The 18,832-nt window shown below is 40.3% G+C and overlaps 2 protein-coding genes across 4 annotated transcripts in view; one reads left to right on the forward strand and one right to left on the reverse strand.

Annotated features, from left to right (window-relative positions):
- Positions 1–18,832, forward strand: part of rras2 (RAS related 2) — a 316,645-nt gene that overhangs the window by 227,910 nt on the left and 69,903 nt on the right. The window lies entirely within an intron of this gene.
- trim66 (tripartite motif containing 66) lies at positions 994–17,834 on the reverse strand. 3 transcript variants are annotated; one of them, XM_072464828.1, is made up of 17 exons: positions 17,729–17,834; positions 15,313–15,519; positions 14,449–14,662; positions 12,078–12,207; positions 11,650–11,766; positions 11,162–11,276; positions 10,784–10,930; positions 10,538–10,655; positions 8,505–9,235; positions 5,717–5,926; positions 4,874–5,003; positions 4,569–4,798; positions 3,423–4,189; positions 2,772–2,895; positions 2,603–2,677; positions 1,959–2,111; positions 994–1,832 (listed from the first exon to the last, which is right to left on the reverse strand). In XM_072464828.1, the coding sequence occupies exons 2-17, from the start codon at positions 15,319–15,321 to the stop codon at positions 1,599–1,601; spliced, it is 3,504 nt and encodes a 1,167-aa protein (XP_072320929.1). In that variant the 5' UTR covers positions 15,322–15,519; positions 17,729–17,834; the 3' UTR covers positions 994–1,598. The 3 variants fall into 3 exon arrangements, with proteins under 3 accessions (XP_072320929.1, XP_072320930.1, XP_072320931.1); XM_072464829.1 differs by lacking the exon at positions 17,729–17,834 and adding an exon at positions 17,641–17,723; XM_072464830.1 differs by lacking the exon at positions 17,729–17,834 and adding an exon at positions 17,474–17,493.

Below are 18,832 nucleotides of genomic sequence, written 5' to 3' on the forward strand. Positions count from 1 at the left end.
ACGAGATGTTTGGAGGATCCAGACATGTTTGGTCGCATCCATTACTGTAACTGATTTAGTCCTGGAGTCAGACTGAGGTTTTCTCAGCGACATTATGGATGAGTTCAGCCATTGATTCGGAGCCACTGCATCAACTACAGTCTGCTCAGGACTAAAGGCTCTCTATCACAAGATGAATGAGCTTCATAATCAGGCTGGAGGTCCACTCAGCTGCAGCAGGAGAGTTCAGAGGTGAAACCAAATCACAAATTGGTGCCAGAAGGAATTCTCAATTGAGTAGATTAGGCTAGATAGCATTAGGTAAATTATTTTTCATATTGCTCCATAGCTGTGGGAAATGTTTTAATTTGTATTTGAGCTAAGACAGTTTGTGAACGTGAGTTTTTTATTTGTTCACAAAAGCTACAATAAATAAATAAATAAATAACATATGTATACCTTTCCCGAATGAGGTTTCCACAGTATGGCAATAATCCAATCCAACTGTATTTGTATTGCACATTTTACCAACACAAAGTCTCCAAAGTGCTGCACAGAGTACAAAACAAACACAACCAAAATATGTTACAAAAAAATAATGGAGATAAGCAGGGGATGTCACCAGGCCAAGTTACAGGGTCAGATCTGGGGAGAGGCGACCCCACTCACAGTAAGAATGCATGTTCTTCAAGGTATAAAAACAACGTTAAACATGTTATAACAGTGTTCACTCATTATTAACCTCCTCAGAGTTGTATTTTGATTGATTTATGGAGTAATGCTGTACTGTCCTGAAATTGGAAGTCTGAAAGTATTTTTAAAAATGTCTGTGTTCACCTACCCCCTATCTCCACCCACTGCTCTGTACTTACTGTTGTAATAACGTCTCACCAAGACAAGCAGTTGGAAAACACCCAGAAGAAATGTTACATAGTGCACCTTTAACCAGCACATAACAATGGAACAAATAAAATGTACAAATACATCTTAAAGAAATAACAGAAAATGGAGCAGTTTTATTCTTGGGGCATTAGATTTATTGTGGAAGTTACTGTAAAAAAGACACAGGTTTTATATGACACTGACAACGTTTCAGGTCATTAGGCTTCATTAAAACAACAGCAGCAACACATACAAAGGCAACAAAGTGCGTAGAGCCAAGTGACAAACTATTAAGTTTAAATAGATGCAAGCAATATACCTTTTATATTATCGGCAACCAAAATCTAGTTCCGTACTTAGGTAGAGCAGGCTCATTCAAAGCGTATAAACAGGACCACTAAAACAATGATCAGATATCCGGTAGACAAATCAAATAAAAATATTGTTATAGTAAATATCATGCTACAGAATACTACAGTACAAAGCATGATTTGAACCTTGTGAGTTGTAACAATTACAAAATATGTTGCATGTTTGGACACCTACCAAAACTAACCTCACATCCTGAGCAATACCTCTACTATAATCTTATGTGCATACGTGATTGGAAGCATTGTTGCATTTTGCTTAACTACCAAAAGAGGGCAGCATTGAGACGTGTATCTATATTATGGATACAAACACAAACCTACAAGATTTATTACAATGAAAACCAGTGTCTCTATTGTAATCTGTATTCAGAAATTCTGTCTCTTTGACTTGAGAGAGTGCCTTCTCTTCCTCTTCCTGTGGCACTGCTCCCTCCTCTCGGGCCAGGGAAACCCCTCTGCAGATCTGTTCATCTCGTCGTACTCGTCACTGTCAGAGTCCGGGTCTAAACCGGGGAAAACCTGGTCAGAAAAAACCTCTTTGAGCTTGGCGTTAAAAAAGGACTCCAGACTTCGACCAGCTTGGGCCACTTCAGAGTCGGGCTGTAATCACAAAAGGTAGAGCCATAAGTTTTAAAACAAACAATAGATTCGTTTCATTTTTCAGGGTAATAGGTCACTGTGAATTTAAAATGTGTTACAGACAGTAAAATAAATCACTGGACTTACATAATTAAACTTTGCACAGTTTTGGAACATTAGATAGACGTCAGCCACAAATTGGTCTGGAGAGTTGTAGCATTTGCTGTTGCTCTTGTTGAGTTTGGCTCGAATCACAGAGATGTCCATGGGTCTCTTTATGATTTGGTAATAATGACGAGCCTGCAGAAGAACGTTATAATAACATTTCATTTACTATTTACAACAGGGGCATGTCTTTGGTCAGAAGGTGCCAGGTTAAACAACACTGAAAATACAGATTCAGTCTATTAACTACCTTACGATCCAATATTTCCATCCAATAAAAATGTAATAAACATAATGTCACAGAAAATGGTTCAGAAAAATGTCTCATTTTGGTTTGTTGACGTAAATTACAATTGGAAAGTATTTGTTTATAGTGTGTTTACAATAGGGTCCACTGAGCTGCTCTAAATGACAAAATAATGTGTGAACTCTGCAAATAGCCACGCTCTATTAAAGTGGAAGCAATAAGGTAACATATCCTAAACTACATATGTTTTCATTTTGTATACAACACTAAATGCAGTTCAATTAGCCTTTATGTTTAGACGTTTACGACAAATACAATGCTGTGGAAAGGAAATATCATTGTTTTTTCATGTTAATTCTCTAATATGAAGTTTACTCACAAGTGGACTGACAGGCTCATGAAAGGGAGCACTCAGCATGTTGCTCAAGATTAGAAGAGTCAAGCGTTCACATTTCTGAAGACAGAAGTTAAATTACATTCAAGTCCTACTGTTTTCCGCTAACTAGATTGATGTCACATAAAAACACAGGTTTTTGAAAAAGGCTCACTCTTTGGTCAGAAGCGGCCAGTCCGTACGACGAGGTGTGATCCACTGGTGCTCGTTCATTCTCACAGTCGTACTCCACCTCTGGCAGGTCCACGTCTCTGCAGAGACTGCATACCCAGTCCCCTCTAAACAAAACATCGGTTTGATTATTCAAATATCTACAGTATTTAAGAGTTTGTTAACAAAAACATTCTAAATTCCAGAATGGAGACAAATGTGAAGTTTAATATAACTTGATTCCAAAGGAGAAACTGGGATTAACCTCAGAATATCACAAAAGATGAAAACAGTTTGATAGAAACGTACTTGGGACAAATGCTTACTGATATGTTGATATGCTGATACGTTTTTCATTTTACCTACATACTTGATCACAAATTATACTTTTTGTAATGCCCAACTACAATTTTTAGGCATTTTTTTTCATCCTAACTGACAATTCTAACTTGGAAATTCAAAACCGTTGCTTATTTCTTATAATAAAGACTTAAAACTGTTAACATAGTGATCTGATGTCAGTTAAATATTGAAAGTCTTCTAAGGTCTACTTCATTTTGCCTCCAGCCGCCCCCGTACTGGAATTTTGAACATTCGGATGACATATTATTTTAAAGATCTGAGAATAAACTATAGTAAATGAAGTCAGTCTTACGAGGGGAAGCTTAGCAGAGGCGGAACATGACATGACAGATGATAGACTTTTGGACAGTTGTCGCAGCAGAGCAGATCTCCTCCGATCAGACACACGGCACAGAAGTCCTCGCTCTCCATCCCTGCGCTGTCCTGGACGTCCTCGGCTCCTCTCTCCAGGTCGGGGTTGGCGATCAGAATGGGCCCCATGCGTGGGTCGTCCTCCTGGTCGGATCGAAGAGGTTGCGGTTCATCGTTCACCGTTTCAGCTTCGGATTCCAGCTCCAGATCGGACTCTGCGGAGCACTGCGAGTCTCCGGCCCTCTCGGAGCCGACTTCAGACAGTGACTCGGGCTCCTCGGCGTGGCGGGCTTGTGGCTCCACCTCGTACTCCCCTTCTCTCGAGTCTAAACCCGGCTCGTCCTCAGAACCGGCTTGACTTTCCAGGCTTGGCTCCGAATCTCCCGATACGTCGGTTTCTCTGTCCATTTCTCCACTCCCGATTGACTTCTCACGAGTCGAGCATTCAAGTTCCGCCTCAGATGAAGACTCTGCATTTGGGTCGGATTCGTCAGTGTCACAGTCTGGGTCGATCTGAATGATGTTTTCATCGGGTGTTCTGGGGTCCTGGGTGTGGTAGCTTTGTGGAACGTAGATGGGTGATTTCTGAGAGCTCCTGTAGTTGAAGTCACAGTTGTTTGAGATCGAGTTTGACTGATCAGAGTTTTGCTTTGGGGTGGAAAGAGAGTAGGTTGTTCTTGGAGACTCTGAGCTTTTCCCCACATCATCCTATATTCATTAAAAAAGAGAAAAATTAAAGACCCTTTACTTAATGTTGAACATATGTGATGTACATGTTTTAGTTTGTAGTGTTTGGCTTGCTTCTAAGTCTAATCTCTCACATTATTATGATGAATCAACTGTCCCAGACAATTGTTTCCATTCTCATCCCACAAACTGCCTGATTGGACAAAAATAGAGTGCCCAATAGTGATATCGTTCACTCATATTTTCCTCAAATGGCTGATTTTACACAATACTGCAACCGGTTTCGTTGCTGTTTGGTCGCATGGGAATTATACAATGATAAAATCAAAAAAAAAAAACACAATAGAATGAACTAAACAATGAGAAAATACTAAATCAACAAAACCAAAACTAGACATACCTCATCATCCCAGACGTCTGGATTGGATGCACTGGCCGGTAAGGGGTCACTCAGTCTTCTTCCATGTGGAGGCATTTGCGACACAAGGATTTTGAGGCGCTCTAAGCAAACCACCGGGACTTTGGGTCTTCTCTGCTCCTTGTGGGTCTCTTCAATCACACCATTTGAAAATCGGCCTTTCCCGCTGGCTTCAAAGTGCAAGCCTTCGCTGACAAAAGTGCAGGACTGATCTGTCATGAAATAAATCATGCATAAATCTACAACTATGGAGTGTCTATGTTGATATAAATATGCTGAGGTTTAACCTGCTTCAGTCTTGTAGGTGAGTAAAGGCGAGCGGTGACTTCTGATGGGAGGAAGCGTGGCAGAATTCTCCTTGACGACGCAGAGTACTCCATCTGAAGCCCTCCTCTGCTTAGGGTCCACAGTGGTGTGCTACAACAACAACAGACTTTCATAGACTTTTTTTAAAATGTTATTTTGTCAATGTTTTTTGTTTTGTTAATCTGATTAAGATAATTCAATTCACTGGATTAAGCTCTCTCTATATCAGATCATTTTAAACAGTATGTAACTTTCTGGAGGTGGAAAGTCCCCTAAGAGAGTTAAAAGCATACTCCATAGAGATAGTTATGTTTTATGCCATTATGTGGAATAAAATTGCCAAACATTTCCATGAAAACAAACACGTGGAGTCACATTGGTGGTGATACAAGCCCAAACAGAGTAAGGATGCATGTTTTCTGTTTTTCCGTGTAGTAAAAAAACTCTCACCAAACTTTTTGGCTAAAAAGTGACATGCACAAACCACATTGTTTGTAGTAAAGTTGTAGTAATATTTTTATTGAACCTTTAACAACAAACAACAACATTCCAGAAAACTTTTAAGACGTGTTGTTTGAGGAGAATTACTCCAGGGAGTCTTAAATATTTGAAAAGGTGTCGCTAATGATAAAGACACCACTACTTTATGGTAAAAACCACCCAGCTGCTCAATATGTGTTAAGATTATCTCAGTGTGCCTGCAGCCAGTCGAATTGTTTTTATGACTCACTTTGGTGCAGAGATGATGTGCTTGATGGGCAAACCTCACACGCTAAGTTGATCATCTCTATTGTTTGTGACAGCTCGCCCTTCCCGTGTGGTACCTTATCAGTGGCTGCTGCCTGTAGGCTCTGAGGGCACGCTGGGAGCGGCTCTGTGTAGGGGTTCACGGTGGAGGCAGGAGCCAGTTCTGCAGGGATGCTCTGGGAACGCTTCTCTCTCCTCGCACACACTGGATTAGGGCTGAGCCGACTGCTCTGCACATCAGCCGCAGACTCAGGGGCTGTCACAGGCACCTCCAGGGATGTGGATCTCTGTCAGACACACATAAACATGACAATATGAGCCGGCTTCAGGCTTCAGGCTTAATGCACAGATGCACCTGTTCATGCCATTAACAGCAGAGAGAAAAAGAGAAACGTGTCTCTGAAAAATACAGTGGGTGGTAAAAGTAGGATTTTTTAGCAACACAGACAGCTCGAATAATGAGCAATCAAAGTCGTGCCTACTTCACATACAAAGAATATAAATAGAACTTGTGGCAGCCTCATAAAAATACAGTTTTAACCGCAAGATTCTACCATTGGATTGTATGTGAAGAGTCATGTACCACGAAACTTAAAGAATAAAAATGGGTTTGCCTTGATTAACTCAAGATAATTAATCACTAATACAAACAACAAATACCTCTCAACCGCTCGAGTACTGTTGGAGCACTAGTCTTGTTGCTACAATCACTTTCGTTTTTTCACAATTTCATTTTTTACATTTCTGCTTATTTTGGCATAAAAGCACTTTCATTTGTCAGTTGATAAAATAAATGCTTTGTTTCAACAAGACGTGCTGCTCCCCTGTATTTTTACTGTCACTCCACTGCACGTGTCCTCTTCTGCCACATTAAATGCAGACTGACACAAGCGTGCGCTCCAAAATTAAGGATTAAAAACATGGACGTGATCCATGGCTCTTAGGAAAGGTGAGCAGGGTTCTAGCTGCGAGGGAAAATAGACTATAATCCTTTCCTCTTAAGAGAGAGTGGGGTGTGGAAATTCGTCTCAGGGTGCTAACCATATAAGTGGCAGTCTATGCTATTCCCTCAGTGACTTATTAAACAGGTTAAGTACATAAATGAATGCCCCCAAGTGGTCTAATTTTACTGCATGATTCATGCACTATTATCAAGTTATTCTGCTCGCGTGTCTTGGTAATTATGCTGAAACTGCCTCTGCTAATACAAGTCTTTGGGAGACAGCAGTGTGAAAAACATGCATTTCTATTGCCAGCGCAGCTCTTTGTTTTATCATCAGCCCTTTCTTCATAAAAGCAGGAGTATATTTTTGTCACACCATCTGTTTTTTAGGCCGGCTGTCAACGGTGGGAGGTGATCATTCTGCAATTATAATGAAACTGACACACTTGTTTCTACAATATTAGGGGCAACTTTTGTAAACCTTCAGGACAACTACCCAGTGGTGAACATAACATAGTGTTTGGACTGACATGGCCAATATGTCGAAATTTAGATCATATTGTTAATGTAGTTTTGAAGATATAGATAATTATGAAACTTAGTATATTGTTACTGGTAAATTCACTGTTGGGAAACATCACTTTCCACATTAACTAGTTCAGTTCATAGTTCACACATTTTAAAATGAACTAGTTCAGTTCATAGTTCATAATTCAACATTTTGAACTAAGTTCACAGCTCAAAAAAATGAACTAGTTCAGTTCTTTTTTTTCCAATTTATTCAATTTCAAATTCAATATTATGCTATAATGTTTCTAAATGACAGCCCATATATAACCACAGGCAGCAATTATATTATTAGTTTAATGCTGAAACTATGGGTCTGATTTCGTCTTCATATCCAATTTTGAATCCTCCCAAACCAGGATTTACATTCACATTGAAGGGACAGACTTCCCCAGAGGCAAAGTTTGCACAGAAATGCAGATTGTTCCCATTCTCACCGATCTTATCATAAAACTCACATTACTGGTCGTAGGGCGACTCTTGCTGCTCTGTTGCTGTCGCTGCTTTTTGTTTTGTTGCGCATGCGCAGTGCGGTGCGACACGCAAAATCTCTGTCTGCGCGATCTATCGGCCTCTACAACTTCAGAGTCTCACACTTGCCAGACATAGGCTCTTTTTGGGCAACTTAACGGTGTGTTTTTCGCCTGGAAGTCTCTAGAAATCTGACACTTTATTGAACGAAATTAAAAAGAACAAACGTGCCAATCACAGACACCAGAATGAACGCGTTCACAGTTTCGTTCTTCAGCAGAAATACTGTTCGTTCAGTTCACACGTTCACCAAAATTATGAACGCGTTCATGAACTTTCATTCAATGAACGCGTTCAGGCACAACACTGGGTAAATTTTAAAAAAGAGCTGAATAAAAAGGAAAACAAGAGATGTTATAAACTTTCAGATATTTCTGCACTTCTGTGATTAATGTTACAGACATTTTACGTTTGTCTGATAATTAAACCTCAAGTTATATAAACATTTAAAGACATTAACACATTTCTGTTTTGACATATCGTCCGACTATCGATATCGGGATACTCCAATAAATATCAATATATTAATTTGTGTCAATATCGTTTAACCTTAGATTGAAGAAAAATAAGATAATCGTTAACACAACAATATAAACAGGTTCAGTGAATATAAGAGTAAAAAGAGTAAAAACAACTGGTTAAGTTAACGTTTTTATCTATGGCATGTAATTTCTCAGATTTTTTTGTTTGGAGTGTGTATTGTGCATCAAAGTGCATCAGATAAATTCCTTGTGTTGCATATTTATTTCCCTCAGTGGTTAATTGATATACTATATGGCCAAAATATGACAGATTTGAACACACTGTATCTTTGATTGCCCCACCTTGCCATCTCTCGTCCCGCTTGTGGTCAATACAGGTCTGGTCCTCGGCTGTTCATGTCTCAACTCGGGCCCAAAGACAGTTTGATAAGGCTTCTTTTGTTGACCAGCCTTTTGTTCCTTATCCAAAAGTGCTCTGCCTTCAGCTGCACGCCCTCGTGCCCCATCCAGTCGACATCTCTCGTCACACGTGTCTTTACTCATCACATCTTTGTCGTTCTGCTGTAGACTGGAGCAAAGAGACATGTTTCTTTGACACTGGCTGTGGGTTGGGCCTTCTGCGTTGGCTTGAGTGCTTGGAAGAGATTCAGTGTGCAGTTGCTGATGCAGATACGATGCGTTGAGCGAGTGGGAGGAGACAGTTTGTGAATGGGCTGCAGCGCCATGCGTGCACTTTGCCTGTGCAGGTCTGAACGACACGGCGGAGGAAACAGGAAGACGAGGTGCAGAGGAACCATCAGCGTCCCAGTGTCTTGAGGTGAGAAGACCAAGACCGGATCTGAAGTGTGTCCCGTCCACTGCGGTTTTATCCAGAGGGGACAGATCTGGAGGATTGGTGAGGCTGTGGAGGCAGCACATCTGAGGCTCGCAGCAGTTCTTGTAACCACAGCTGGAGTCTTGTCGGTGACACGCAGGAGGCAGAGCCAAACAGGAGACAGGCTGTGGGCACAGGATACTGGGACAGGAGAGGGACTGAGGGTAAGGGCAGTTTCCACCCTCGACAGTCAGCTGGCCTAAAGAACAAAACAAAAAATGGTGAAAAGCTGTTAAAAAAAATTTAAAAAAAATCAGCCAGAAGACATTTGTAAAGACATTTTTAATGAGATAGAAAATAAACTGAAAGCCCCATAAAGAGACAGAAAGAAAGAATCTTAAGCATGCTTTAAATCAGGGGTGTCAAATTAATTTGGGTCGCGGGCCGAATTTCGACGCTCAGGCTGGGTTGTGGGCCGAACATAACGTAAAACATAAAACTATTAAAAATATAAGAAATAAATAGCTTAGCCTACGCTGTTTTGAAGCAATTACTGGATCGATTTAAAAAAAAAATACACAACGTAAAATGTATTTAGAAAAAAAAAGTGTAATTTCACCAATACTGTGCTTCAGTTTATGTGCATTACAACTTCAGAGTTGAAATACAGTTATACACAGAGATGAACATTTGACTTTATAACAAAATAAACTTCTCAAGATCTAAAAAACCTTTTAAATGTACTAACTAACATTTCCACGTCTGTGTAGTTATCTGTACACCTGAACTGACACGTCACTAAACTTCAGCTCAAAAGTGCATAAAGTGCACTTCTCCCTCGGCAGCTCACACAGCAGTGCAGCAGAGCCCCGTGGGGGAGGGGCGGCCACCGGCAGCATTGTGGGACGCGTAGTTTTAGCGATAAAAACGGTTACGGCTGTAACTACGGTTCTATGAATCGATTTTATTTTTTTAAATATAAATTTTCGGCGGACCAGAGTTGGCCCGCGGGCCTTGTATTTGACACGTGTGCTTTAGATGAAGCAGAGGCTTGCAGTAATTCTTCTTGTAAACATGACAGGTCACAGAACACTTAAAGTGCAAATAATAATAAATAAATAATAAGGTTACACTATACATTTCACTAGAATGTATTATATCAAACAATGTTGCCTATTTTTCCTCAGTTTTTGTTTTTTGGCGATGTTACTTCCTGGTTGGACATTTGACATAAGTAGAGGTAATTCTAGCAACTATACTGTAAACAAGGGTCAAAATTCATACAAATTACACAATAGTTATGGTTTCACAAATAATAATAACCCTGATTTGTTATATTGTCATTTAAAATGTGTCAGTCGTATGTAAACTGTCTCTGCATTTTTGATGGAATGGCACTTTTTAATGAATTCAGCTGTTACTTCCTATTTCATTTTTTCTTCACAAACAGCAACTTGACTGATGATAAACTATGATAAATATCTAAGTATCTCACTAGACCAAGTCAAAATGAGAACAACATGAGAACCTGTCAGATGCTCTGTAAACACAACATCATCACCTAAAGTAGAAATCTGCTTTGTCCAGTAACTAGCATCCCAGTTGAATTTGATCTTGATGGGACTCAGGGAATCTAGGGGAGGCGGCGGTTCAAGTAACTGCTGCATCTGGAGTGAAATCTAAAAACAGCAACAAAAAACAACATTCATCAGCAAAAAATCACCATGGATGTTAATTTGGCAAAATGGGGTGTGCAAAGATCCTGCTTGTCTTGCATTTGTGCTAAACCTGTGTGATGTCCTCTCACCATCTCCCTGCTGAAGAGGAGCGGGCTGCTGCAGTGGTGACTTGTGGCCCAGGTGATGAACTTCTGCACGTGGTCCATCTGCCCACACGTCTCGATGGCCCCCTGCAAGTAATCCTCCAGGCGCTGCTGCAGGTCCTCAGAGAATTTCTCCACACAAAGAAATACATTCTAAAGTCTATAGGACACATTTGCAGTTCACAGAGAATGCACATGTGTATGTTTAGATGGTTATGGGGTCTTAGCTTAAGCGACTCTGACAGGTTTTGATGGTCCTTCATTTGCATTCAACACCGATTACATCACTTGTCAAGCCAAGTCTTTGCGCACTCATGGCAGCTTTAAAAATTCAATGCAATGAAAGAAAAAGAGAATCATTACCTCCAGTTGCTCTATTAATAGGTTGGCTCGTTTGTTAAGCTCGTTCATCATTATCATCTTTGCCATTTTAATCTGGTTCTCTGCCTTCCTGTGTGCGATCTTTACACCGTGAAGTCTACACAGAGGGAAAAAGGGAATTTTTAATGACAAATTACGTAGAACAACAAGACATATTAAACAGACACGGCAATGTATGTGCAGATATTCTACTATGTACTAACCCCTAATAAAAAGAAAACCAAAAGAAAACCAAATAAATACCTCTGAAAATAAGATCTAGGTCATTAAATTCTAGGTCATTCGGCTGCCAAAAGTAGAAATAGTCATTGTTACTGTATATCATTTCAATCATAATTTGGAACAAAATAGACTGTAGATGATGACTGTTGAAAATGGTATGCATTGGCATTGTCTTGTCCTTTTGCCATTGTATTCTATGCTCTCATTATTTGTATTCCTCTGATCTCAGTGCGCAGATTCAAACTGACCTTTCCTCTATCTGTTTGGCATTGTTCTCCACTGTAGACCTCCGCTCCTCCACCTGCACCAGGAGACTCTCAAACAGCCACTGCTGGTCCTGCAGAGCCTTTTCAAGCGACACCACTCTGCAAACACAGGACACACAACTTAATTACTTTCCCAGCACAAAGAGTTCCCTAATGTATTCTCTTTCTGCTCAATAAAATTGGATTCCTCTTGGGACCGGGCCATTATGCAAGTGACCTTAGAGGCAGCCACTGTTCTATAACATCAGTGAAGCAAAAGCATATGAATACTTAATAGGTATTAGGCAGGCCAAGGGTAGTGTATGCAGAAAGAAGGCGATAAAAGTGTCAACAGAGTAGCTCAGAGGGACTTGTGAACGTGCGGTCGGACCTTGGCTGAGTCGTCCTTGTGCTGTGCATGGGACACTGACCTGTGGTTTTTGTGGGTGGACAGGTGACAGCTGCTGCAGCACAGGAGGTCACATGACTCACAGAAGAGCTCCAAGGGCTCCTGTCTGTGAGAGTGGCACAGGAGGAGTGGGCAAGGGTGCGACCCGGCACCTTAAAACACAGAGGCATAAGCAGTGAGGGGTAAAACATGAGCCATAGTTATTCACACTTAACAGCTTGTGAATTTAGCGTGCTGCAGTTGGGTAAAGCAGGTGCTACAGAGACATGTGGGTCCTCAATTAAACAATACGATGAGAATATTTTCTTTTCTTTTTTTTCTGCTCAGTGCAAATTGTGTTTTGGTGTTTATTATTAATCTTGTACTGCAGCAATTAATTAATAAAAAGAGCTACAATAAAAAATATATCAAATAAGTAGTAAATAGGGGTGGGTGACATTGACAAAAAATGAAAATATGGGTCTATTTCTTTTTTTTTGTTCTTTTTTTTAGACCATCCCAGTAACAATCGTGCGATGATGTCCATCCAACATCTTTAAATGTATTAGTTGAGGTTTAAGTAGCAGACAAATGTGAAATGTTGGTCAAATGAAGAATGACTTAAGTGCAGAAATATCACTATATACCCATTTGAAAGTTTACATTGAAAGTTTATTTCTAATCAGTTATTTTTGTGATTTCTGTCATGTCTGTGATTTTAATGCATTTTCTTCCTGTTATGAAGCACTTTGAATTGCCTTGTGTATGAATTGTGCTCTACAAATAAACTTGCCTTGCCTTTTGTATGTTGTTGTTGTTTTTTAACAATAAACGATATGTACTTAATATTCAAATTTTGCGCATCTCCAAAAAACACTCACAATATTATCATAATTTCTATATAGTGCGCACATCCAGTAATAAATAATGTTGAGTAATTGTAATCTTTAATAAAGTTATTTATTCTTTATTTTAAAACATTGACTATCATAAATATTACACAGACACCAGTTATGCATCTTTGGGACTAGGATTTGGGATTTGCACACTTCCTGTGGTTTTCTCACTGACACATGCAAACTGTGCATTTTAATGTAACTGTTATTCTGCAAAGGGAGATCATTATTATACAAATAGCTGTACGAGAAAGATGAGGATTTATGGCCGGCCACTTCACCTACAACAACCCCACACTTCTGCACTCGGCTCCCCATTGCTCTGTGGCAAAGAGTAGCATCAAGTTGAGTGCACCAAACGGCTAATGACCACATCCTGCCTCTCAAAACACGCACTTGTTTTCTCACACAAGCTGCGGCCAAAGAAAAAAACTCTCCCCCACATGTCAAAAAAGGTGTTAAAAATATATATCTCATATTTCATCTGTGTTTAGTATCAAACTCTTGAAACAAACTCTTGTTCTACATTAGATTGCAAGTGTCAGGCTTATATGAGTGCCTTCAAAATAGGGATAATGCTAATAATAGACAAACTTAGAATCTGGACTGCAGCTTAAAAAGTAATACAAGTCAAATAATAAAGGTAAGAATAGGCTACTTTTATACATATTTAATCAAAGTGGTTCCTACCGAGGCAGGATGAAAGACAAAGTTGGTATGGAATAAACAGGAGTGGAATGTAAGCTGCATTTATTGTGTAACATTTAGGATACTTTAACACTTGCACACACGCCACATCAAAAGTAGGATTAAACTGGTCTTAAACACGGATTAGACTAGAACTAAACCAGGACTAGAGCAGCGGGACCGAACCAACTCGACATCCGGCCTAAACATGGCTCAAATAGAGGGGGATAAAGGTATTTGCACAGTATTTTTTCAGCTCAGTTCAGTTGTATTCAGTGTCATATCACATTTCACCACATAAGCAGCCTACGGTACATGTGTGTTCTGTCCGCAATATTTGGATCCATTTACATCATACAAGTTACCTTTTTACACATTTAAAGAATTAGTATTGCATCTTTGACCTTAATAACAAAGACATATTCATTTAAGTAACTGTCTGGAATAGACAGGCAATTTCTACTTAAATATAAGTGCAGAATTGCATGATTTAATCTCTTCTCTATCATTGTTCCACAAATGAGTTTTTATGTTTAGTTTTTAATTGGTCTTTTTGATTGTATCATTATAAAACCTAAATCACTTTGTTGTTATAGAAGTTGTTAACGCTAACAAGGACTCAAGTTTTATTGTTTTATAGTTTGTTTTTAAACCAATTACTTTCTGCTTCAAATGTTCTTCAGGTAATTGCCTTATTTCTATGTACTCACTTTATTTTATTTTATGAAGGCTTAACAATATTCTTATGATATATAATATTCATAATATTCATATTGCCCTAAGACTAATTTATCTTTATGAAGGTATTTGCTTGGGACAGTGCATAATCACCTTGTCTGGGAGCAGGCAGGGAGTTGGCGTTCCGCTGGTGGAGCTCGGGACACTGGCTGGCATTGGGCCGGGTCGCCTGGTGAAAGTCAGCGTAGTGGCCTGGGGCGGAGGGCGGGTGATGCTGGTGAACATCTGTGCACTGGTAACACAGCCACTTGTTGCACTGGGTACACAGGCTCTGAGCGAGAGTCGGCTCCGAGCACTGGGAGCAGCTCTGAAAGCGTATAAACAAACACAAGGGAAACGTGTGGAGGTAAAGACACAGACATAAGGAGACGCGTTTGTGTTGTCATCTTCCTCCGGTTCAACACAGCGCTCAGAGATGCTGCTTGTTTTCATGCATCGGGGAGTTTGTACCATATTCTCTGGTGTGCTTCAAAACCACGAGCAGACAAATCAATCAAAACATAATTTAAACTAACCAAGCTTAACATGATTTCTGAATTATATGTTAATACTGTTTACTTACTAAATTTTTTGGTTATAAATGCTACTAGTTATACGATACCTGTAAAACATTCCATTTCATATATTTTCATTGTTTAGACATGAAATAATAGAGCCCCACTCCCTTGTATGTGTAGCAGTATGAACTAAGAATATCTGCACAACTTTAACACTCCCCTGGGGAAAGTTATCTCCTGACCCATTTGATTAATTTAGAAATAGAGTCTAGGGAACATGAGTAATTTAGAGCGGAATAACCGAAACAAAACCAAAAGTGTGCCAAATTCCAAATATGTATCAAGCATGACTTTGGACAACATGTTGACAGGACGTTAGCCGATTAAATAAAGTGACTATACAGAAAAGAAATACAACATACAAAATAATAAAGTAACTATCTTAAACGGGCTGCCCTACCTTCTCCATTTTGCCGCCTGGAGGAGTAGGATGTTTGAGTGGAGTTCTCAGCAGGAGCCGTGTGCAGCCAGCGCCTCAGAAACAGTGTGGCTGTACCTGAGGCAGGAAGCAGCGCTCAGCGAGTGCTGGCCCCAGAGGAGAGCCTACATGACAGCCTCAGCCAGCTCTCTCCTCCCCCAGTTCATCCATGTGTAGGACCTTGTACCACTGCAGAGAGGGAGAACAATCTGCTACACACTGATGCAACCAAAAAGACACTAAAACTCATCCGTTTCTTAAATAAGCCTGTGCATAATAATTGGGAATTAGGGAGATAAGATAATTATTTTTTGTAGGGCGAGTAATTGCCTGAAGCCAATTCGAAAATGAAAAATGTGAGACCAAGTGACCTACAATGAGCTTTGAGAAGTGATTGGTACAGTAAGCAGAGGTTAAAACTAATGCTAAGCTGCATTTCTAGAGATGCACAAACGTGGCCCTCTTCCTGAGCCCTTTGTCAGCACAAGGTGGGCACAGCTCCCAGAGGAACAGCGCAGTAACGCAGCAAACCAAAAGCGGGTCAGGCTCTGATAAGATCCAAATGGGACAAGGATACTCTTCCACAATCCCCACTGCACTCGGAAATCAATTAAGATTTGAACGTAGAGTCGGGGAGATGAAGAGCCACACACACTGTGTAGAGGAATAAAGTGACGAGACCATGCCAGAAAGATGATTAGAAATTATAAAACAAGCTAAAAATACAAGTTTCACTGTGGGTTGCAAACATAAAGAAACAAACTAAACTTTACAACTTACAAACCATTATTGCTATCAATTGCTTTATGACAATATAGATGCTTGGAATATCATTCATCGATACAACCGGACAGTATATGATTTAGTAACTGTGTAACAGAGTTCAGACTAAGATTTAAACCAAACATTTAACTCTGCCAGATGATTTCATGTCTTCCAGGATGGCACAAACATGTCATTATAGCAGATGACCTCTTTGTGACCTTGATTTTTAGCAATAACATGCAATATGAATGTTCCAGAGCTCAAGCCTACAGAAATAACATGAAAGCAATATAAGAAATCCTTGTGATAATCTGAACAAAAAGTCATACCAACATGACATGTGGAGCTTGGATCAAGTCTGCCTAACAACAACCCCTACTGCTTGACCTACAAATCTGACAAGTTTCTCATTGTTGGGTGCTTCAGTGGGGAGCTCCGCACAGTCCCACTCCCCATTGTGTTCAAAGACCCAATTTAAAACACAATTAGTGAGTAGAGGGAGTGCGCCGTGCTTTGAAATTGCAAGCTCTATATGCCAACTTTCAGCCTTCTACACGTTTAAGAGAAGGAACCTGCCAGGCTCCCTGCTAAGTAAAGCTGGCACCAAATCCACATCATCTCAGGAGATGTCACAATAATAGACGCTGGTATGGAGATCGCTCCCTTGAAAGCACCTTTATATAACATCTATTAACACCATCACGCTGGGATCACACAGAGAGGATTACCTTAAACTACAGCCTTGCAGTTATTAATGTGTGTCACAAAGTGTCACAATTTGCCTCATTTAAGCCGCAGGCTCCACTCCTGGTGGGGCCCCTCACTGCAACCATACTCCCCCCGGAACCCAAAGACTTTGTTTTCCAGTACTTTTTTATTTTACTTTGCATGGAAAACAAACGGCAAATGAATAATATGACCACCAATAGGCACCAGTAAATATTCATCTTCTGCTTATTCCAATCACATTCATGGGTCAAACTGAAAACATCACTCAGGAACTATGGGCCTAGTGTGCTGGAGAGGACAGGAACAATCTTTATAGTGACCATTAGTGCACAACAACAAGACCACATCAAGCAACTTCACTACGTCTAGTTTCCTTTACAACACACTGTGATTCCTCCACTTATTCCCTAACCCCTCATCAAAATAGAATATTCCAGAACAATCGCTCAGATCAGATATACATATGGCTATCACTGTTTGGGCAGAAACTTAGAAATAAACAATGCAAAAAAAAAAATAAAGTCGGTTATTTCTATCCAAACAAACTCGTTCCTTAAAGCTTGACGTGTCTTACAACTATAACGTCGGCTGTGCTTCAATGGTCGCTCCTTCTCAAACAGGGATGTTGTGAGCAGCGCGTGAGCCTCACCTACAGCTGCGCATCCCCGGCACCGCGCACGGCTTTTGCAAAGTGCGCAACGGATTACGCCCCTGTCAAAGCACCACCGGGCGGCCGGATGCTGCGCGTTAACGCCAAAAACAGCCCCGAACGCACCAGCTCCCGCGGCGAAGAGTTATCATCGCGGCGCATCCTACCGTAACACCGCGCGCTGGAGGTGTCAAGAGTGACGCCGGAGCTGGTGTGGGCTCGCGCTCGTGTCTTCCGGTCACTCCAGTGCGTTACCTTGACCCGTGGTGGTGATGGTGGTGGTGGTGATGATGCTGCTGCTGTGGCGATGTTGCCCCCCATCCGATGACGCGCTTTGACCAGCTTCAAATTTTGGGATATGGCAAATCTCGCAGTTAATCGTGAGATTTTGATACACGCTCCTCTGCAACACTTCTGACGTCTGCCGGAGAGAGGAGCGTCAGCCTGGCACTTCGCTGCAAGAGGAAAGTTGAGAAGACAGATGCGCTACGAGGGATTTTTGTTTTATTCTGTGTTTTGAGGATTTTTTGGGGATATGATGATCACATAAATGCAGGAACAGAAATCAGTTAAATTAATTCTGCCTTATGCGTTAGATCAAATGCATCAGTCTACTGTAGGTACTGTTGCAAACTTGTGCAAGCTGATTGATTTTGTATACATGTATTTATTTATTGTTTGGTATATTGGACATTTAACCAAAAAAATCTAATCTAAACAGAAAAAAAATTGTGCCAGACCAGGTGTAGGAAGAAACGTATTGAACCTTTACCTAACTAAAAACAAGCACATACAAGAAGAAATGTGTGCAAAAAACTAGTCATGAAAAAAGGAGACTAAGATTAGAAGTATATTTAAAATACTTGAAATAAGCCTGTCTGTTATGTTAGTTTGTTAGTTTCTACTTCAAAAAATACATCTGTCAATTTTAATTTCCCTGGGGCTCCTTCCTATATATACAACCACATTAATTAAACTCAAATACATCTTGTAAACATTTTGTATTTACGTTGTATTCAGTGGTTTATAAAAACCTATTGCAGTATAACTAAAAAGTGAAATATGAACAGCGCCAAGCATTAACGTCAGTCAGAGGAGCTAAGAACAGCACGGCACTGACAGCTGCCACAGTGATGCCTCCAACTTAATTAGGTTACTGCAGCAGCATGCGGTCGCTGGTGCTAGACGTGCCAGCCTTTTGGGATCCTACGTTCTCCTTATGTGAGGTTTTGGGGGAGACTGTCATTGAGTTGTCACATGAAAAGAAGGTGGATATATATCACATGGCAAAAAATGACTTAAAAAGGTTTAAAAAAAAAAAAAAAAGACCTTATGAAGAAGGATTTGGGTTAGAAAAAT

The sequence above is a fragment of the Eucyclogobius newberryi genome, unplaced genomic scaffold (genome assembly GCF_026437365.1).
Source record: "Eucyclogobius newberryi isolate DKJ021-1_F unplaced genomic scaffold, fEucNew1.0.hap1 SCAF_5, whole genome shotgun sequence".
In the NCBI taxonomy this organism is placed as follows: Eukaryota; Metazoa; Chordata; class Actinopteri; order Gobiiformes; family Gobiidae; genus Eucyclogobius; species Eucyclogobius newberryi.

Coding starts and splice junctions, on each gene's coding strand:
- trim66 (XM_072464828.1), bottom strand. Junction 10,656..10,783: donor TCCTCTTCAGCAGGGAGATG/GTGAGAGGACAT, acceptor TGCTGTTTTTAG/ATTTCACTCCAGATGCAGCA. Junction 5,004..5,716: donor AGGCAGCAGCCACTGATAAG/GTACCACACGGG, acceptor TTGTTGTTGTAG/CACACCACTGTGGACCCTAA.